The sequence below is a fragment of the Podarcis cretensis genome (genome assembly GCF_951804945.1).
Source record: "Podarcis cretensis genome assembly, chromosome: 2".
NCBI classification, from domain to species: Eukaryota; Metazoa; Chordata; class Lepidosauria; order Squamata; family Lacertidae; genus Podarcis; species Podarcis cretensis.
The window spans coordinates 62643668-62665490 of record NC_137171.1 but is presented as its reverse complement, the minus strand read 5'-3'; the positions used below and the strand labels follow the sequence as shown (position 1 = coordinate 62665490).

The 21823-nt window shown below is 42.0% G+C and overlaps 3 protein-coding genes across 7 annotated transcripts in view; 2 read left to right on the top strand and 1 right to left on the bottom strand.

The window, feature by feature from the left end:
* TBC1D9B (TBC1 domain family member 9B) overlaps positions 1-2527 on the top strand; it is a 33303-nt gene extending 30776 nt beyond the window's left edge. For both annotated transcript variants that reach the window (XM_079966470.1, XM_079966469.1), the window contains one exon: positions 56-2527. In XM_079966470.1, coding sequence (XP_079822596.1) covers positions 56-748 — 693 coding nt within the window. In that variant the 3' untranslated portion in view covers positions 749-2527. The remainder of the gene's footprint in view (positions 1-55) is intronic.
* A 951-nt stretch (positions 2528-3478) lies between these two features.
* MRNIP (MRN complex interacting protein) lies at positions 3479-20720 on the top strand. 4 transcript variants are annotated; one of them, XM_079966497.1, is made up of 8 exons: positions 3495-3890; positions 5818-5877; positions 6581-6678; positions 8025-8097; positions 8762-8895; positions 9067-9154; positions 10354-10513; positions 11475-12166. In XM_079966497.1, the coding sequence occupies exons 1-8, from the start codon at positions 3831-3833 to the stop codon at positions 11519-11521; spliced, it is 720 nt and encodes a 239-aa protein (XP_079822623.1). In that variant the 5' UTR covers positions 3495-3830; the 3' UTR covers positions 11522-12166. The 4 variants fall into 4 exon arrangements, with proteins under 4 accessions (XP_079822622.1, XP_079822623.1, XP_079822624.1 ...); XM_079966498.1 differs by lacking the exon at positions 11475-12166 and adding an exon at positions 10927-11021 and having other exon boundaries at positions 3499-3890; XM_079966499.1 differs by lacking the exon at positions 11475-12166 and adding an exon at positions 20162-20720 and having other exon boundaries at positions 3501-3890.
* Positions 12020-21124, bottom strand: SQSTM1 (sequestosome 1). The gene is made up of 8 exons (XM_079966500.1): positions 20790-21124; positions 17956-18051; positions 15966-16201; positions 15685-15841; positions 15338-15421; positions 14246-14469; positions 13019-13226; positions 12020-12339 (listed from the first exon to the last, which is right to left on the bottom strand). Exons 1-8 carry the CDS (start codon positions 20971-20973, stop codon positions 12179-12181), a joined length of 1350 nt encoding a protein of 449 aa, XP_079822626.1. The 5' UTR covers positions 20974-21124; the 3' UTR covers positions 12020-12178.
* Between the last annotated feature and the right edge of the window lie 699 nt (positions 21125-21823).

Genomic DNA, 21823 nt, shown 5'->3' with positions numbered 1-21823 from the left:
ATTTTGTACCTAAACTCTAAGCAGTTGTTATAATGTGCATCTGTCTCTTTTCAAGGAGCAATTTATAGAGCTCTGCAAGACCCTTTACAATATGTTCAGTGAAGACCCCGTGGAGCAAGAGCTATACCATGCTATTGCCACTGTTGCCAGCCTTCTCCTGCGCATTGGGGAGGTAGGCAAAAAGTTCTCCCACCAGCCTGCTAAGAAAGCTGATGACTTAAAAGCAAACAGCGTTCAGGACCCAGTAAGTGAAGAAGAGTCTCCAACATCTGACCAGAGTCAGAATTCAACTGTGGAGCAGTATTCCCAAGCTACTCCAGAAGAAAAAGCTTCTGGAGACATTCAGGTTGAGAAACAGCAACAGGAAAACCAGATTTTGGTAGATGGAGGTGGTGAGGGTCCAGGATCTCCAATACAGCTGTTTTCAGATGATGAAACTAAAGACGATATGTCCATGTCTTCATACTCCATGGTCAGCACAGGCTCTCTGCAGTGTGAAGATATTGCAGACGACACAGTGCTGGTTGGTTGTGAGGCTGGCAGTTCAGCTGCGCGATATGGCAGTACCATTGACACAGACTGGTCCATTTCCTTTGAACAGATCTTGGCCTCCATGCTTACAGAGACAGTACTGGTAAACTACTTTGAGAAGAAAGTTGACGTTGCACAGAAGATCAAGGAACAAAAGAAAGTGGAGAGGCAGTTCAGTGCATCCAGTGATTATGAACTTACCTCAGTATCAGGCTGAACTCAAGAGATAGATGTAAATAATAGAGGCAGGAGAACTAGAAACCTGGCAGATAGCTGGACACTTGTTTTTTGTTTTTTACCAACACCTACAGCTACCCAACAATTAAAGTCACTTCAGCTGAGTAAGGGACTTATCACAATGGCTCTTTGGTATAGATACCTCCCTGGAGGACACCTTGCTTGCTGTGCTTACATTACATTCTCAAAAGCATGAAAGCCATTAGAACCTAATAGCCTCTGTGGCCTAGAATTACTATGGTAAATTATGCATGTGTGCCTCTGCCTATCTTTCTTTAATGAAGCTTGATTTCAGTCACACTATTGCTTTAGGTTCCTTGGTAGTTGCTCACAAGAAATGCAGCCTAGCTTGAATTCCTTCCTCTGTATCTTTGGCTGCCTCCCTGTGACCTTAACGCCATGTATCAAAATGCTGTAGAGATCCCCAGCCTGCCTGAGAGAGCCTTGTTAGGAACCTAGAAGCTACGCAGTAACTAGTCAGAGGTAAAGGATGTTATGCTCTGTTACGCCTGGCATCCTGCCGCTAGAATGTACCAGTGTCTTGGGACAGCTGGTTTCTATCCCAGATGATATACCATCACAGTAGCATGTGGTTTTCAACACTGCCCAAGAAAGATGCATATTAATATGTTTTAGCCCAATTTTAACTCTTCAGTGCCATGTAATTTTTTTGTTTTTTGTTGTTTTAATTTTCCTGAGGGGGAAAAAAGCAGCACTGAGAATTGTAAAAAACTATGGAGACTGGAGAGGGCGAAGTGAATGCAGAAATCCTGAGAATTGCAAGACACTGATAAGAACGGAATTCTCGGTGCTTTGGGGCATTAGAGTGTTTACTTCATAATTTTTGATGGTACAAGGGCTCAGAAATGTGGGGTTTAAAGAAGTTAATAATAACATGGAAGATCTAAGCCCCTACACCAGTAAGCTTAGTTATCATAAAAGACTTGCATCACTGTACAGGCTGCTTATCTGATCTGTTTCTCACCATGGTGGAAAGTGGATCTATTGCTTTTGTGTGTGTGCTGGGCTCAAGTAATGCAAGTGTGTACACAGTTTAGGACTAAGCAGAAAGCAGAGATTAGTCCAGTTTATCTGAACCAAGTAACCTACTGGCTACATGCTGGTCCAGAAGTTCCACACCATAGGAATCTTGCTGGTTGTACCCTCCAAACAGTGTCTGTTACCTACTTTATAATGTTGTGTGGTGTTTAGGCAACCTTCTTTTCCGGTGGCATAGAGTGTGGTTATGAGATCTGTGCTCTGAGAATCAGTTGTAGGCCTGAGGAAAACTGGAGCTCCATTTTGGGATTGATAACTTCCCTATGGGAAGGCATTCACTCTAAAGAAGCACTATTATATTTGTTTATATTTGTATACCTGCTCATCTCATTGCATAATTATTTTACTCAGTCATATGAGCACCATTGAAACAGTGTGAATGCTAGTGTGTGGCTGTTGTTGGACCAGTGATGAATATGGAACATACTGGCAGTTCAGAAAGAGCAAGAGTGACCTTGGAATATACAAGGAATACACCACATGGTGCAATACCCAGTGTTACTACAATTTTGTGGCGTACTCTGTATGTATTCACAACCAGTATTTGTTTTAAGACTGTCTTCTTAGCCATGCACCTGGAGAGCTTTTACTAATTCAGTAATTTATTGTAATTTTTTTTAAAAAAACAAATACATGTGATTTTACATTGGTTTTTGTCTGATCAATCATGTATTCAATAAATGAACAGAATCACACATAAGACTTCTTTTTCCTTTATTTCAACTTCAGGACCATTTTTTTAAAATGTCTGTTCTCTTCCACAGTTCCTCTTTTTTCATATGCATAACAATGGCCTTTGGGAAGAATACGTGAAATGAATAGCCATGTGATCAGGGGACACAAGCAATTTTGAAGTTTTCTTGTGTGTGGAGAAATAAAACTTGCAAGCTATTGAAGCAGGGCTTTTTTTCAACTGGAACTCAGTTCCGGCACCACTCAATTGGGTGCCATTGCCATTATAAGAGAATAAGGGAGGTTTTCATGTTGAGTTTTGGCACCTCTTTTTCTAGAAAAATAGCACTGTAATGAAGACCTTGAGTATGTTTAATGGCATTGAATCATCTTGACTCTAGGAATTGCTTGTAACTGGCTACTACACGCATCCCTTCACTTGATGACTGCAGCATCAAGTGATGAGTTTACTGCAGAAATGGGCCACTAGACATAACATTTTGGTACCATCTCAAATGCAAAAAGTTTCAGCAGAACCAGCTGATACATGCAGCTACCATTCATCAGATGTACAGTAATGAACATATGTAAGCCCATAAAGCAGAGATCTTACAGAAATAGTGCCAGCCTCACAAATAAAGAAATGTCAAATCTTCACTCTGCCCACTAGATGGCATATAAACAAAGTAAAAAGGATGCATGAAATCAGTTGCTCTGATAAACTGGAGGGGAATGGGGAAAACGTGGGACCCGGCTACCTGGGTATAAACTCTACAGGAAGGATAATTGTCATAAGCCACTCTTAGCCTCCTGACCCACCCCATCTCTCAGCCTCATCCCTGCCACCCGTAAAATGGGGATAATAATACTCATTTTTGTTCAGTCGATTAGTCGTGTCCGACTCTTCATTACTACTTAATTAATCCTGGATTTCTCGCTGCCTCCTGCACACAGCTGTTTTGCTTTTTATCACCCCACAAACGCCGCCGGAGGGTTCAAAGGTAACCAGGAAATTCACTCCGCGGGCAAAACAACCCTGCCTCTCGAGGGGAGCCCTTAGTTAATGGAGGAACCTCGTCCCCGCCCATCCCAATTAGATCATGCACGAGGCCAATGAAAAGCCGTAGGAAATGGGGGGGGAGGGAGGAACCTATCTGCGCATCGCGCGCCATTTCCCGCCAAATGTTTGGGCTTAAGGGGAGCCTAAGCGGGAAGTGGGCTGCTGAGGCGGCGCTTGCCAATCCCTCTCGCCCCCTGGGAGAGATGGAAGGGGTGTGTTTTTCTCTCCCATGCGAGTGAAGAAGCCGCGCTGACTGAGAGCAGTGTCCCTGATGGCTCAGCAGTTTCAGGTGCTGAGGTGCTGCTTCTGCAACGTCTTCCAAGTCCAGCAGGTGAGGCCGCGGGGAAGCGGGACCTGCCGGCTGGAGCACGCGGGCTATTTGAACCCGAGCTCTGCCCTCCTCGGGCTCACAGAACCGCTGACTTGTAGAATTGGAAGGGACCCCCCCCAAGGGTCATCTAGACCCGTGCAGGACGCTAAAAGTTAATTTGAAAGGTGGTCAAAAGACATACGCAAGTTGAGGTCTTGCAAGCTGGCTTTGCCTTCAGGGCAAACTTGGCCATTTCCATCACTACAGTCAGTGCTTTTGCTTTCTTTAATCAAAAAAACACGTCTAGGGGTACTCTCACTTTGACTCAAGAAAATCACCATTTTATAGTTCAAATCGGGAAAAATAAATACAGTCAATGGACAAAAGTACAAAGATTCACAATATGTTTAGGGGTATGCATACCCCTGCATCCCCCCCCAAGCACTGACTACAATTACACAAAGGTGGTTGCTACAGGTCTGAAAGTCTGAAAAGGACCAAAATGTATGGGGGGGGGGAGAGGTGTTGCCTTTCCTTAGAGACCAATAGTCTTTATTGATGAATTAAATAAATATAGTACTAAAAACCAGCATCTTGTGTTATTGTGCATCACTCACTGGCTGCAGCAAGTGTTCCCAGACTGGTCAACAGGCCACCTGTGGTCCATGAGCTTCATTTAGGTGGTCTGTGGTGTCTCTGGATTTGTGTTTGAAGATGAGAAATGGCACATCCATTTTATATACTCGCATTGTTCTTTGATTGTATTTATTTTGCTTCTGTATATTGTATTTTATTGTATTATAATTTCAATTCTATGGTGATACAGTAACACATGAAATAGGAAATAAAAGAAGCAATAAAAATACAATTAAAAATCATGCAGCATTTAGCACAGCACATTACCAATTGCTGCAACAGGCAGAAACATTAATTGGCCTGCCAATTTTCTACAATTTTCAATTGGTCCACGTGGAGGAAAGCTTGGCAACCACTGGGCTTGAAACTCCTTTTTTTATTATTTGCCATTCCATGTACTTTGACTTGAACCAGCTGCAGCTATTTATTCTGCCACTGTGCCATTCTGCAGTGCTCCTGCTCCCTGGTCAAAGCATGAGTGGAGCAACTTTTCTTCTGTCAAAGGCCACATTACCTTGGATGGAATCCGCCAGGGGCCACATGTTAGCAGTGGATTGGGCAAAAAGAGACAGTATTATTCTGGATGTGTTTTCCAGAATAAAGATAGTCTTGCTTCAGTTTTAACTGTGGCCAAAATTAAGGAGGAAACAAGCAGGAAGGAACAAATGCTGATTGGATGGAAGAATGGAGCAGCTTTGGGAGGGACTTGGGGCTGCATAAAATGTAATGCGTGCAAGGCAGTCAGATGTGGCTTATAGCGGACTGTAGCCTGCATTGCACATGCCGCAATCTGTAGAATGGTCACTGTTGCATTTCGTCTTTCAAGAGTTGTGATTCCTTTGGCCATTAAATCTATGGATTATGATTGAATTATGGCCAGGTGTTCTGTGATTCCATGATTTTGCCACACAAATGTGGTATTTAGTACTTACTGGATGGAAAAGTAAACAGTAAATTAGGCAAGCTAAGCAAGTCAATAACAGTTAACTTTGTTGACATTAATTCAGGCAGGATGAAGAGTTCAACTGATGGTGCACAATTCTGATATACTTTTTTTATTAGGTAATACAAAAGAATACTAAGGGGGAAAAGGAACAGAAAACCTACAATAAACAATTCTGATATACGTATAAGTGCACAGTACACACAACACTCTGATCATAGACCTGTTCTTGAGCCCCTTAAAATACATACTTGGCTTTTATTGAAAATCGATGAATAGTTACAGAAACATGCACAGTGGCAAATGTTTCACGCATGTAATATGAATTGTGTGGGTTATTAAAGAATTATATCTGCAATTCTGTCTTAGATCAAAAAGAGCCAAAAATGGAATTGCAAAGTATGTGATGAAAAGCAGTCAATTCTAAAGGTGAGTACCCACAGTTCCTTTATTTAAATCCTGCTATAAATGAACTGGCTTTTTAGTAGGTGGATTCTTTTTCCTCAGATTCTCAAGCTGCAATCCTGCACATACTTAACTGGGAACAAGTTTCATTGGATTCAGTGGGGCTTACTGCTGCATGGACATGAATAGGATTTTGCTGTATTAGTATTAGAAATCTATGTTACCCACATTAATCTCTTTTTAAAAAAATCTCCTTATCTTGGAATAAGAATCTGTTCACATAATCTGGTGTTAAAAATAGGTTAAGCAGTGGAGTGTTTCTATTTTTTCTGGTACCTCCTCAACTAGAAGAGATTTTAATACGTTATCATGTTGATGATAAAAAATGTGATCCAAATATAGTACTATAGGAGAGCTACTATAAAACATGTATTGGAAGAAGGGAGTCGTAGTAATTATTCTGATTATATAAACTATGTGGAAGTTAAAGTACACAAAGAAGAGTATACTGCATTCTTTGCTAAAGTGTGGAGTGATAAGATGTACAGTGCAAGTCTGTTAAAGCAAAAGGTTGTATATATGTCAGATTTACAAGCAGGAAGTACCCATTGTTAAGTAATGTCCCTGGAACTAGGGCCTCTCAGATATAGCTATGATGCTATTTTCTTGCCTATATAACATTAAAGAACTATGAAAATAAGTGTTAACAAAACTTTTGTTACTTTAGATTTTTGGTCAGGGTTCTGGATCTGATTGCAGGCGCCATGTACAAAAACTCAATTTGCTACAAGGACAGGTAGAGCAGGGACCTACGGAAATGCTTAGGTATGGTATTAACTGATTATTTGCTGTTTTGTGTTTGTATACATTTGCATTATAATTTTCATTCTAAATTGCATATAATGGGTGGTATCGAACAAAGTCATACTCGGAGTAGACCCATTGGAATTAATGGACTTAAGGTTACTTAAGTCCATTGATTTCAGTGGGTGTCTTCTGAGTACATCTACCACCCAATGGATTTTAATTAGAAATGTTCAGCAATTCTACAATAGTCAACTGCAGTGCAAAGATTTAATGTGATTAAAATAATGCTTCTGCTCCCACTTAGTTAATTCCAATCTGCCCTAGCAAACTTCCAAATTCAGAAAGGTGACACGATGTCAATTAAACTTGGCTTCTGTGGAAATAGGTTCAATAACTGCTTAAAATGTTATGATTACTATGATCAAGGAGTAGAACTGTTGACAACACTTCAATTTAAATCTGAAACAATCCTTTAGACCAGCTGGGCTGCCTAAACTTATTTGTTGCAGTAATTGAGGTATTGTTGAGACCATAGGTACTGATTTGGCTAGCGGGATTTATGCACACCATCTTAACATTTTTCATTGCATGTTGTATCAGATTTCCTTTGTTCCATTATTAACAATTATTAATTACCACAGTTGCATTTTCTAAAGGTGTGGATGTGGGTGAGAGTCAAGTTAATTTTTATTGTATATAGCCAAAGGTCTTTACAATGAATGACAGAAAATAAAAGGAAAACTTTCCTCTAATATCGTAAAATGTAGCCTGTAACAGTTTACAACATAAAAATAAATTTACAACATTAAATTTTAAAATTGGAGTGCATTCACATAGCTGGAACTGCACAAATTTGGTTACCGCTTGTGTAATATATAGATGTTTATCCACTAGGAATTCAACTGTCACTTTCTGTGCAGATCGACCAGGAAGCCAATTAAGAATTGGATATATAAATTTTCCTCAGGGTATTGTATACAAGGGGCAAATCAGCAGATAGTGTGTGATGTCTTCTACCTCTTTTTTCTTTTCCTTCTCCTTCTGCGATGAGACTACATTTTAATATTTTAATGTTTCAATATATGTTGTATTTTTTAATGTTGTTTTTAAGTTGTAATCATTTAACTTGTTTTTATTATTGCTTGTAAGCCGCTCTGAGCCCGGCCTTGGCTGGGGAGGGTGGGGTATAAATAAAAATTATTATTATTATTATTATACTTACCTGGCAGGGGAGACACCTTGATCATGTGGGTGAGAGAGAGACCTGATGCTTTGCAGTTTGTGCTCACATTTCAGTACATATGAACTCTAAAACACATACATTTATATAGTGATATAACATTAAGTGCATTGATTATTTTCAGATCCATAGAAGAACCAATAAAGAGAGATGGTGAGAACACAATAGTTAAACTGGAAGAGAATTCGGGCAGGCAGGTAAACCCCTTTGTGTATCTTCAAAGCCAAAATTGAAGGACAGCCAGTCACAAGCCCTTAAAATACAAATCAAGGAAAGGAGATGACAGTTTAGCTAACCCCCGCATACTCTCAGGATTTATTTTTGTGTAAATGTTTAGAACAGTAATTTATCCATTTGTTTAATTAAGTAAGGACCCATTTCTCCATGTGACATTGGGCAACCTTTGTTTTTACTGAAGCAAATTGAATATTAGCAGGATTGTGTAAAGGTCATGGTTCACCAGAACACAGTTCTTCTGGATTGGGCACAGAATTAAGCTCTCTGAGCATACGTACTTTCATTTTAAATAGTTATGAGGATGGGCTTGAATAAACACAGGCAGATCCTATTGAAATCTTAGAAGCCTGGGGTACTAATTAGAAACCATCTAGTGCCCTGCATAGCTCTTGTCCTTCCCCATGACAAGCAAAACCAGAATAAATGCATCTGAGTTTGCATAATTCACCAAATTCAGCTTTTCTTGGTACTTGAGATGGCTGGATAGTAGTAGTAGCAGTGGTATTAATAAAAATAATCATTATTCTTGCTATGATTAAAACAGATCACTAAAGCAACAGAGCATTTAGTCTGAGATGGATAGTGAGTTAGGACTCTTGATAAGACATTCTGTAATTTTTCTAGGAGGAAAAGGTAAAGTTGGTCAGCCGCTGGACTAAATATCTCGATGGAAGATGTGAAGAGCAAGGGAAGGAAGATGAGGAGGAGATAATGGTGCATACAGAAAAACAGAGCTACTCTTCCAAGAATACACTAAGGTGGATATGTAGTAGTTTCTTATTTTTTGCGTAGTAAGTAATGGTGCCTTGTTTGAACATGCCAGAATCCTATAACTGAATCACAAGGTTCATCTAAGAGGTACTTGCTTTTTCTCTCCGTGATGCTGTGTGAATTCATTGGACCACTTTTAATCTTGTTGCACCTGCTAGGAAGTGTCAGAAGACCAGCTTACACGATTCCCAGGGGTCTAGAAAAAGGAGAGCTTCTGGATTTGCAGAGGATGTCCTACATTTTGAGGTATCGCTCTTTCTCCAAGATAGCAAATACTTAATGTTCTATAGTATTACAGGACCCTCTTTTAAATGTCATAAAAGTTTCACTCAAGTTGTATTCCCTGCCTTGTTACTTAAATGGGTAGAACTCAAATCTGCCTAACTCCCATGGCTCTTCTCAAAGCAGCCTACCAAATGAGTAGAGCTTACTGAGCACTTTCAGTATAATCAAAGCCTCATTGAAAGTGCAAGGTGGTGTTTGTACATATTCTAACCAACTCTTTTACCTGACAAATCAACTTTACAGTATTCGTTGCCAGTGAATTGGCTTTTTACTTATCATGCGGTGGGCCTGTAGAGGTTATTACAGCCATTATATGAGGCCCTACTCTAAATTTTTTTCCACCATGTAAGTAGTGTACATCTATACAGGATGCAATGTTAATCTTGCTATGGAAGAGCTGGATTGTCAATGAGTATCAACTTAAAGAATGCATGAAACGCCTGCAGGATCAGCCAGTGGCCTATCTAAGTCCAGCATTCTGTTCTCACAATTTAATATCATCAACAAACTTGGCCACCTCACTGCTCACTCCTAACTCTAGATCCCTTATGAACCAGTTAAAAAGCACAGGTCTCAATACCAATCCTTGAAAGACTCTGCTTTCTGCATCTGTCCATTCAGAGAACTGTCCGTTGATTCCTATTCTCTACTTCCTGCTACTCAGCCAATTATTGATCCACAAGAGTGCCTCTCATTGCTTTACCATTAAGCTTACTCAGGAGTCTTTAGTGAGGTACTTTGTCAAAAGTACATTATATCAACCAGGTATAAAGCCCAAGTACATTATATCAACCAGATCACCTCTATATGCTTGGTGAAACTCTCAAATAACTCTTTATATGTTTGTAAAACTGGACTTGCCCTTGCAGAAACCAGTGCTGGTTCTGCCTCAGCAAGGCTTCTTAGCAAGCTGTGCAGTTGCTTTCTGAATCTGAGGAGAATGTTCTGTCTTAATAACAGAACCACCACCTGTGGTGCCTGTTACTTCCCTGCAGATAGGTTGACCCACTTACTTACCCACCTCAGAACAGACCAACCCATGTAGTCTAGCCGAGTGTATAACAGAGCAGAAGAGCTACACGTGCATCAGATAAAGAGTAACTTTACTTATTTGCAATCTGGCATTTCCGATTATTTCAGTCTCCTGCTTTTTATTATAGAACAGAAAAGATTCAGCCATAGTAGCTAAAAAAACCTGTGGAGATGATACATCTGTAAATGTGATTCCTGCTGTCAAAGAGCATCTGGTGTGCCAGAAGAATAAAGATTCAGAGTCAAGAGCTGCTGGACTTTCAAAGTGGGAGAAATTCCTTTTATCTGGTAAGAGTTGTAATAGTGGCAATGAAACTGCCATGATGCAAGAGAGGCAGGGAACGCTAGTCCAAACATCTGCTGCAGGGACAAGTGCTGAAAGGCCAGCAACCTTCAGCCCCTGTAATTGGCATCATGCATCCATTCCACTAGCTGGAGTGCAAAAGTTCTCCAACACTCAACATGTTCCCATAGCTGACATGCCTGTGGGAAGAGGGAAACACTTTCCTCCTTTGACTAATGTTCATCTTCAAGAAAAACTGCTTAATAGACTGCCTGAAAGGCAATCTGCTCCTTTTTTAAATACTCTTATTAGTGTCTCAAATTCAAAGAATCTGCATAGAAACCTCTTTTCTACAGGAGATGACTTTGATGATGATATTTAAATGCCTTTTTCTTCTCAACACTTTTATCATTATTAGTCTATGTGAGATGACTTAGGTCAGGCTACAGTTTATCCTTCTAAGTCACAGAGTTATGTTGTATAATAAAGGAGATTGTACTCAAATACTGTCAATATCTTTGGCATGTAGGGCTTCTATGATGTTTTTTGTCATTTGTGGTGGTCGAGACAAGACTTTAAAACCAGCAAAGCAGTATTCATTGTATACTATGTATAGGCAGAAATTTCTAAAAAGGCATTTTTCTGCATCCAAGTACCAAATTGGGGCTAGCTTTGTTTTATCTTGCCTACAAGGAGGGAATTTTCTTGTATCTGGTTCTGTAGTGGGAGTAGGAGGAGGAATGATGGCTCAGGTGGTGCTGAAACTTGTATGTACACTGTAGTTCAGGCATAGGCAAACTCCGGCCCTCCAGATGTTTGGGACTACAATCCCCATCATCCCTGACCACTGGTCCTGTTAGCTAGGGATGATGGGAATTGTAGTCCCAAACATCTGGAGGGCCGGAGTTTGCCTATGCCTGCTGTAATTAATAAATCAGTGTCACTGTTGATTATCTTGTCTCATAGAATGTGACAGAATTCTCAGGTCATGGGCTAAACCACAACAATGGTAAGCCTATGTATTTAAAACTCTTTTTCTGCTTCATCACACCCTAGTACCCATTTTTGTCAGCTGCCTTCATTTCTTATGACCCAGGCAGACAAGCTGCAGCCAGTTAGTGCAAGGCCTCAACAATCCCACTTGGAGATTTTTGCTATTTGTCCATGACGTGTTCACCATGATTAGGAGAACTTCCTCTTTAAAGATATAAGAGCTGCTGCTTAGCTTGTGCAGCTGTGGAATACAAGGTCCTGAGTGCAGTAACCAATTACAGAAAGTGCCACCAATGTAATGTGAAATGCAAAACCACCTTTCAGCCAAGTTTCCAAAACCGTTCCTTTCCGTAAAAACAAGGCTTGCAGCTGATTCACCACCTAAGGGTAAAAAAACCAGAAACCAGACCAGCCATCAGAACTTGTGCTTGATAGCGTCCATTGTTTTGAGTATTGGTGCCTACCAAGTATCCTCTGCAATATGAAGTATTACCACAAATTATAGACACACTACTGAATTAAGTGGGGAAAGTTAATGTGAATCTTTATTGATAGTATGAACTTAGAATATGGAAAGACAATCAGATCCTTGCAGGGGCCAAAAGATATAAAAAGGCAGGCTACTCAGTTGCAGCAGCCTTAACAATTTGCTTTAAGAATTATGAGTTACACAGGTGCTATTTGGAAGTTTTTGCTTGCTTGGCATACTGGATGGTATCCAGAGCTGCCCCGATGTCGTAGTTCTTGGAATGCAGCAGGTGAGTGAGCCAGCCTCCTTCATCAGAAAACCCCATAGACAACATCTGGGACAAGGATTCAATGAGACGGGGGTCTGCTTCTGTAAATAAGTAGAAATAGGATTAGTTGACCCAGCTATCCTACAACCTTGCCTACATCCCAATCTGCAAATCCACAGCTGCCTGTTTTAAGATGGTGTGGGCAACTGACTATGCCTAGGTTGTGTTCTCTAAAAACGGGACCCTTACAAGCTTTATCAAGAAAAGTTACCAATAGGAAAACCAGCTGAGGCTGACCTTGATTAGGTAACAACCTTTCTAATTATCCTGGCAACCCAAGTGATGGTTATAAAGCCCTGAACAGCTCAAGACCTGCAGACAGGACTGCGTTCTTGTCTTTCTGGTATCAGGCAAAGACATTTGCTTGGGAATTTAAGCAGCTCATATAAACTAATTTTGGGGCTATTGTTTTGTTGCATTTTAGTTGTACGTTGTCATGGAAGCTTATACCGAAATGCAGCTAACGAACTTTCTGCACACTTGAGTTTAAGTGACCAATTTGTCTTGTAAATAATACTACTGAAGAGATGTGACTCAAATACAATCCTATGCATGTCTACTCCAGACATAAGCTCACTGAGTTCAGTGGCACTTACTCTTGGGCAAGGGGATGCAGGTTTCAGCAAGTAACATGTAATATTAGTCTGTACCCAAGGCAAACAGGATTTGATTTCCTAACATGCCAGAGCTGTATATACCTTTCCAATCTCCTTTTTTTACCTGGTGGAAGGTGAGGATAGAGCGCGGCCTCTCGCAGTCCTGTTGGTCCTGTGTTAGTGGGAGCTTCAGCTGGATTCAGAGAGCTTGGGTTGTCACTCTCTGGCATTTGTAAGGACTGCAGTTCACCAGTTGAAGGGTCTACTTCTTTTGGAGACAAATGGGTCCAGTCCTCATCTGCCCCTGAACTACTGCTGGATTCAGCTGGTTCCTGGGATTGCACAAAGACACAATGTGGAGAGCCTGCTTTAGAATAACACAAAGTACTCCTTAAAAGGCCTGCGCCTAATGAAGTTGCTTACCAATAGCACATACATATTGCTCACTGGCTATAACTAACTTTTAATTCCCCAACACTAAAGTTCTCTGCCTCCCTCACTTTAAGGAATATTGCAGATTATACTTTCTCTAGGATTTTCCATGACAGCTAAACAGACATTTGATGCTCAAGAAAACACATCAAATGCAACATTGCTAACCACAACCTTCCATGAAAATTTTAGCCATTTCAGTGTGTATTACAGATCTAGCTTCACATCTAAAACTACCCCCTTTGATACATGCTGTTACTAATCTGTGGCTTTAAACATACACCAGAAAAATGGATTTCCACATGTACAATAGTACTTCCTCCTCCCTCTCCAGCACCTCCACACACAACAACACTGGGAGACCCTCCAGAACAAGTGTAAGTGAGGAGCTGCAGTGGGAAGTCCTCTTGTGCAAGTGGAAGTCCACATGTGATAATGGATTTCACCCTGTCTTACCAAACATCTCTTGCTCAATTATATACTCTTGATTATTTTCAGGATATCTAGCATGGGTTTTTTTCCCCAGTCCTGAAGCTAGAAATATACAATATGTTGCCTTTTCAGATTCCACCAGGAAAACCGAACAAAGAATGCCCTGCCAAGTAACCATGCATACTCAATTCAGTTGGGCTGACTCCCACCTAAGCGGGGTTAGGATTGCAGCTTTAGTTTCTTTGGAAATAAGACATTTTTTCTGTTGTATGTTATTGTACAGAGGCTAGAAGATAACCACTACTCATGACCATCTCTAAATAAATTTAGTACTCTCTTGCATAGGAAAACGAAAGATTGATTTATGTTCCTAATATAAAAAGCATCAGTGCTGATCTTAGTGACAAGCATACAGTGAACAGTGTGTACATCTTTACCCTACTGACAGCACATTTCGCAAGTAACAGTTTAATCTTCATACTCTTACCTCTGACAAGAGGTTCTCCTCTTCCATCTGTGTAGCAGGAGAATGTACTGCCATTTCCTGCAGCTGGTCTGTAAGAGTATCTGCATCTGCAGCTGGTTTGCTGTTGGTACTTGCTTCTGGTCCGGTCTGGTCACTGGAACCTCTCTTCTCAGAACTAGGTTCTGTACTAGGTGACACTTTGCTCCTCTGTCCCTCATGTTCCACATCAATATCAACATCAATACCTAGAAAAACAATTTAAAAGTTGGAAGCTGGTGGTAATCTGCCATCACTTTATGTTTCTGTCTACATCTACATCTCTAGGGATTTGAATACAGTCTTCTTGGAGGGATTCCCCCTCCCCCTTAGAATGGCAACGGTTTGCCATTCTGAAGGTCAGACAAAAGTAGCTCTCCAATAACCCTGTCCAGGAATTGTGGACAGAAGTTTCATGTTCCCACTGAGCAATCACTGGGGAGAATGTCCATCTTCTCTCATATCAACCAGCTATCAGTCTTCACAATGTGCCAGCTATTCTGTAACATTCGCCTACTGCTGACTGACCTGCAGTGCCAACTTTCTCCTCGGACTACATTGCTCTACAACAGCTTAAAGTATTTATAGTCTGCCTTTGCACAGTGCAGTCATACATCTGAAGGACAATCACCTTCAACAAACTCAAAAATCAGAGCACAGGTCCAGGAGATGCCCACTTTTGCCTTTATGTTTCTCCTATGTAATGGCAATCAGTATTTGATAAGACAAACACAAATGAAACACTATTGCTAGGACCACTCCCCCCCCCCCCCAAGAAAGCTTAACCATAGTATTAGAAGACTTTAACAAAACTATTTGGGAGGAAAGCATAAGGCAAAATAGCCAATAAAACAGAAGGCCCACATGTCCTGTATAGGTGACAGATATCATAATGGCACAGTACTGTAACACACATCCTTTTGATAGTGGCAGAAAGCAACTAGTAAGAGACCCAATTGATCAAACCACAAAAGACTACTTAAACCATTTGATATTTCTGAAAGCTCACATGCAGAGTATGAAGGCAAATCATAGATGAAAGCAGGCAATAATAGCCAGATGAAAGCAACTGCTTACCAAGTGGACCCAGAAATGCAGCAACACTTTCTCCAACATTCTTCAAAAAGGTGACATTGGGATCTTGAGATTGACTGCTAGAAGCTGTTTTTAATAAGGGGGAAAAAGTTACTAATAGATCTTGTAAGAGAAAAGTTCATCAGTAAAGTTAAAAGGATTCACAAACTCAGTTCCTTTTAGCTCCTAATTATGATTTGATTTATAACTCAATGTAGCATTCTTAAAGGAGATCCTGAACACATCTATTCAAAAGTAAGTTCCTGGAAGCAATGAATTTGGGACAGAGTGTGCCTTTTTATTTTGCATTTACCACCACCATTATGGTCATCAGAAAGCTAAACACATACCTTGCTCAGGAGCAGCACTCTGAGAAGTGGTGCTACCTTGTGCCTGGCCAGGGTTTTGACACTTGCGGGCAGGACAAGGGTGACCACAGCCTTGCATCCATGCAAAAGGTGAAACACCATGTTTCATCTTACGAAGCCAGCGACCTCTGGGAAGCCACTAAAGGGTAAAAGAACACACTGTTAGGTGTAACTGTCGCTTTAGAAAATAGTTGCAGTTCATCTTAGGCAAGATGATCTTTACAGCCCCCTCAGGGCAACTGCTTTTTCCTCATGTTACTTACCTCAAATGGATGGAGCAATGGACTCTGAAACATGATCATGTTATGTTCCTTATGGATACCTTTTCCCTCACAAGTACTGCACAGGTCATAGTCAGGACAAACAGTGCATTTGAATCTTGCACCCGCAACTGGGCCATCACAACCATCACAGATCACGTTGGGATGCACCATGTTTGGTGGGCGCTCCTGGCTGCAGGATTGGCGGTGCACGTGGTCACGCTTCAGCTCCTTTTTCTCTGAAGGACACAAACACAGGGTGTTGCTGAAATATGCCCAAGATAAATGAACCAATACCCATCGAGCTGCAGAACTAGACAGTTGTAAAAGGAAGTGTGCATACTTTATTCACCCCTGCACCTCCAACTTTGTTTTGCCCAGAAGTGAACTAAACAATTTCTCATAAAAGCCTTTAGTATCTGCCACTACCTCTCTCCCGTGTGTTTGTGGTGTGGATAACCATGAACATAGTGTGTCAAATCAGTATTTGTATACAGAGGATTACAATAAATGTAAAAGTCACATTCTGCAAAAAGTGACTGAAGCATCGTTTTCAGAAATGTTGACAACCCAGCTCATCGAGGACTTGTTTGTTATGAGTGATCGTAACTTTGTTTTCCTATCAAGTTGCACCACAGACTACTGTAGCCAACTCTGATTTTTTTTAAATCTTCAAATATGTTATTCATGGCACAGTTTGTACCAGCAGACAAGATATCCATGAGTTCCAATTACCAGAGATACATATGACTTACGGTTTTTTTCTATTTCCAAAGGAGAGTAGCCACTGGGTCTTTTTCTCAGCATGGCTCTTATTGTAACCCGAGATTATTGTTATTGATATATTTTGCTCACCAGCAGTCTCTGCTACCCAAGTCTGCAAAATGCCTTCTCTATTATATCCTAAGACTTTTTTAAAAAAACAGACTCATTTTTCCATCAGGGCCACCAATAACTTTTCCTGTTCTAACCTCCATTTTTGGGGTTTCAACATCTGCTCTGCAGGTAGGAATAGGCAGGGAACAATGATAAGCAGAGGGTTATACAATATATACCCATTCTGTATATTTAAGAATGTTCTAAATATGGGTGCTCATAGGTTATGAATATAAATGATCATTCTTATTTCAGGCCTTAAAACCACCAAGTCCAATACTGGGGAAAGTTAAGAGAAGGCAAATTCTAGATCTCTTAGCCTACCACCATTCCTCTCTTAGCATGCTGTTCTGGTGGATACTCGTCCTTTCCCATGTGTCTGGCAATGCCTCATTTCTTGCAGAAATCTAGCATGAAACTGCCAACCTCTGTCCAACTGAGCTGTCTTTTAGTGTGTGGCTTGGGCCCCATTGGTACGCAACAGCTTTGTTAGGAGGAATTTCAAGCCTCTTGGAGCACAACAAAGAAGCCTGGTCATGTACACTTTGGATCAACTATACACTTCTTGTTACAGTTCTTCAGCAAATCTCCTTTACTAGAGTTTCTATGGGAAAGGCATAATCTCCCATTGGCCTAGTTTATGGGCTCTACCACCTCAGACTGCTGCTGCATTCCAACTATACATTGGTATTAGTTGAAAAACAAAATTACACATGTCAAAAATAGCTTGGAACAATGGCCATTGAAAGAATAAGGGTAGAATGAGAAATGGGGGAAGTCTACTTCAAGGGATTTAAATGCAGTAGCCAACAAACTCACCCTAGTACTGGCTCTGAGTGAATTTCTAGTTTTCAAGACTGGTTTTGCCAATGCAGTTTAAATTCCCATTAAGTCACTGGGGTTCATAGATTCTCACCTTACTCTCAAGTGTTATTTCCTGTAGCAGCCATTCTCATGAAACACTAGCTCGTTAAAAGCTGTGTCTTAGGTTGTGTAGTGCAAAAGCTGTGAAATGCAGAGATGTTTTCACCTCTTGAACGAATTATAACTACTAGAATACATTACAAGATAGCTGCCAAAAGCAGTTAAGAGAGAATACTAAACTGGCTAAGATTACCTTTAACATAAATGCGAAAAATCCCGTCTTTCACACAGGGCAGGGCCAGCTTCAGTTCTTCATCACTGGAAAAGGCAATCATATCTCCATCTTCATCTGAAATAAGAAAACAGTTAACTCACTTTGACAGCAGATACTCAGCCTTATCCTGAAATTTCTGAATAGGGCAGCAGAAAACCCTGTTGGACTCAATATGTACTCTGCCTTCCTCTTGTTGGGCTGTATGCAAATCTGTTGTTAAGAAAGTTGCCTAGCGCCATCTGCATGGGTGGTGAAGTATCCTTTGGTTACACATTTATTTCACATAGCAAAGTAATGCTTTCAGAAGACAGATTTACAGCTTTTATTCAATTACTTGAATTAAAATCTAAAGGCAAATAAGCTTCAGATTGCAGGCTATGTAATGCAAGCTAGCTCTGATGAAAGAAATGTAACCTTCCACTGAAAAAGCTACGCAGTTCTCAGCTACCAACTGAATTACTGTTCCAGCAGCTGATCTCTAGTAAAGATGCACCAATGCTTTAGGCAGCTATTAAAAAGAGCAGCCTTCCCAGACCTGGTGGCCTCCAGCTGTTTTTGGACTACAATTCCCATCGTGCCAGATCAGGTTTTATTGGAGGTTTTATTGTTAATGAAAGCAGCAACAGACAATAACCTCCTAGCACCTGATTCTTGAGATGAGAAAATCCTTCATTTATGTTTCCTTTAATGGGAATCGGCATTCCTTTCAAGAGAACCTTAAAAGCAGCATGCATGTCAGTAGTACAAAAAAATAAGGCATTGCTAATCAGTTCTGACCTTCAGGCAGGACTGAAAACAGCGCACAACATGCATGCAGGTACAAAAGCCATTTGCTACCTTTCCTCATAATTGGGAAGCCCAGGCATTCCCAGGTTGCCTTCTGGAAGTAATACTTAATGGAATGACAGAGCATCTGCTGCTGTAAAGGCTTGGAGACCTGTCTGAAATCCTGGTGAGCCTCTGCCAGTAAGTTTAAGAAATACTGAGCCAGCTGGACCAACAGTCTGATAATTTTCTGCACTCTTGTGTACTCAGACATCAGCCTCTGAAAACAACAATACACAGTGCAGTTCTCTCTCACACTTTTATATACCAATAGTCATGAGTGGTTTAAAAAAAACACTTCTTTTGAAAAGTGTGCAAGACTTGCAGGACTGACAGAGCTCCCTAGAAGAAATTCTGGTTGCTACAGGAATATCCCAGTATGATGTAACTGCCCAAGTGTACAAACATGCTTAAACAAATATTTACAGCTGTGCAGTGTTATGCAATGGCACTTATTTTAAATGAATTTGTGAGAAGTATCAGCGAGCTCCATATCCTATCGTGTCATATCTTACTACTAAGGGGATCTCACCACCCTCAGGAAACACATTGACAATTCCCAAACAGAAATTTGGACACCAGTAGCTAGTACCATATTAACGCCTGCAGTGGCAGTCCCCTTTTCACAGTGGAGACTCTGCTGCTTATGTCACTCCTCTGTCTGCCATACTTTTTGCCCAGATTGTTGAAGAGCATATTCAAGATAACTTAGCTTCACGCCATGGGTCCCTTGATACATATCAGAGCAAAATTCCACACCACCGCACTATGTGTATGAGTATCAATAATGCAACCACACGGAACCTTCCTATTTGATTAGTGTCTACCCTCCCAGGCACTGATTAGTTGGGAAGAACTGGGTCACCCACACATTTTTGGTTATTTGTATGTATGAGACGACAAGAACTATGTTAATTGCATGGTGGGACTAGAAATGAGCAACTGAAACCAGATTTAGAGTTGGAGCACTTAAAGAGTAGCCACACACTACAGAGTCTTCCCTCTCCCCACCCAACCTCAACAAGTGAATTGAGGTTGTTACCTGCACTGAGGTTTAGTGAGACATAGCCAGTAGCAGTCTTAGTGCTCAGGCCTCCACACTGGAGGAGTAAACTGTGTGGAAAAGACTGCCTCTGAACTAGTACAGAGTGCCTTTTCCTAAACATTATCAGAGACAGCTTCCATTAGCAAGTAAGGCTTCTAGACTAGGGTGTGTTGCTTCCTAACAGACCTGAATTCCAAATCTTATTTCGTTTAGAGATTAAGAGCTGGTTTAAGCAAGTATAGCAGAAGGGTGTGACAACTATGATAGGTTAATGAGCAAAGAATATATTGTTAGCTTTGCCTTTTATGCACACAGGCACTTGACAAAACCTCCAACTGCTTTTTCATTGCACAACGGAGTCTGGGAAACCTTGACCTGTTGATTTCAGCCCGACAGGCAGCAATAACGGCTACACAGAGCCCTGCCTCCCATATCTATCATGAAAAGCATTAGGACTATCAATTCACTAAAGCAGAGGCGCCTTTTAAAGGTAAACACCTTTTTTCCTGGCCTTGTTGCGGTACCTTGAACCACAGCGAAGCTTTTCCCAGACCCGGAGATCAAGTGACTGGAAAAAGTTTCCCAGGCCGGATTTCATGGAATCATAGAATTGGAAGAGAATTATAAAGCTGGGTCATCTAGCCCAACCCCTGCGATGCAGGATTCTCAAATCCATGACAGGTGGCCATCCAACCTCTGCTTAAAAACCTCCCTTGAGGGAGGCTCCGCCGCCTCTCCTGGGAGTCGGTTCCGCGATCGAGCAGCTTACTGTCAGAAACGGACATAACTCGGAAGACGTACTGTCTTCCCGACGCTTAGTCGGAATCTCCTTTCTGCGTGCAAGGCTATTGAAGCGATCCGGTCGCACAAATAAATAAAAAACCGGAGTTGGAAGTAAAACACCACGGTGGCCTGTTGCTAATGGTCCCCCGCCCCCACTCACCCTTATAGTACATCTGAAAGGCGCCCGTGGCGGCCGCGGAATTGCGAAGCAGCCCCTGGAAAAGATCGGCGATCTTGTCCCGTATCGGCAGGTAGCGGGCAGGCGAGTCGAGGGCGAAGCGGCGGATCTCGCGAGTCACCTCCTCTTTGCCCAGCAGGTAGGCCTTCACCGTCATCGGAGCCATGGCGGCGGCAGCTGGATCTAGTGGCGCAGCAAGAATTGATTCACGCAGGAAGGCGGGAGGGAGGCCGGACCTGATCGCGACGACACCGCTCCGCGTGGCAGCCTCCTTTAACTCTATCCTCGAGCCTGCTGCTTCGCCGCTCGTCCCCGGGCTTCTTATAGGCGCTGTTGCAAAGAGGGCGGGCTTGAGCTGGGAAAGTCCCCACCCAGGGAGACGAGCAGGGGAGGAGCGGCAACAACAACAACAATAGCGGGGGCGTGCGCGACCCTTGCGCTAAAAAGCTGCTTCTAGAATGAAAGGAGGCGGGGGGAGCGGGCTTGCAGCTCAGGAAGGAGAACGCCAAGGACAGGGGAAGTGTCATTGTCAGTCGTATGATTTTTAAAGCGGGGAGGGGGAAGGCAAGCCAATTATCCTTTGTGCCCCTGGAGGTGGCGTCTCGTTTGCCCCCTCGTGAGCGAGGAGGAGGAGGTTTGATCTCCCCAACGCCGTTTAGTTCGCTTTGCAAACCCCCCGTGTAAGCATTACTCAGCACTTTCTTGCTCCGCGGCCTACAGAAAGAGAGGTGGGCGGAGGAAAGCAGGCAACAAGGCGAGGTGGTTTTTTGGAGCGGGAGGTGGCAAAGGCGAGCTAAACAAACACGCGAGACGTGGAACCTCCTCCTGCTGCCTCGCCCGCTCCGGTTCCTGCGCCCGGTGTGGTTTCGGATTGCTGACTCACTGTGTGCTGGATCTAATACATACGAGGCTGGGCAAGAGGAGGTAGGCCTCGGACAACTTCCCATCTCTCGTGCCCAGCCAGGGCTGAAGTGCGGTAGGAGGTTGCTCAAGGTCGCTAACAAAAAGCCCCCTCA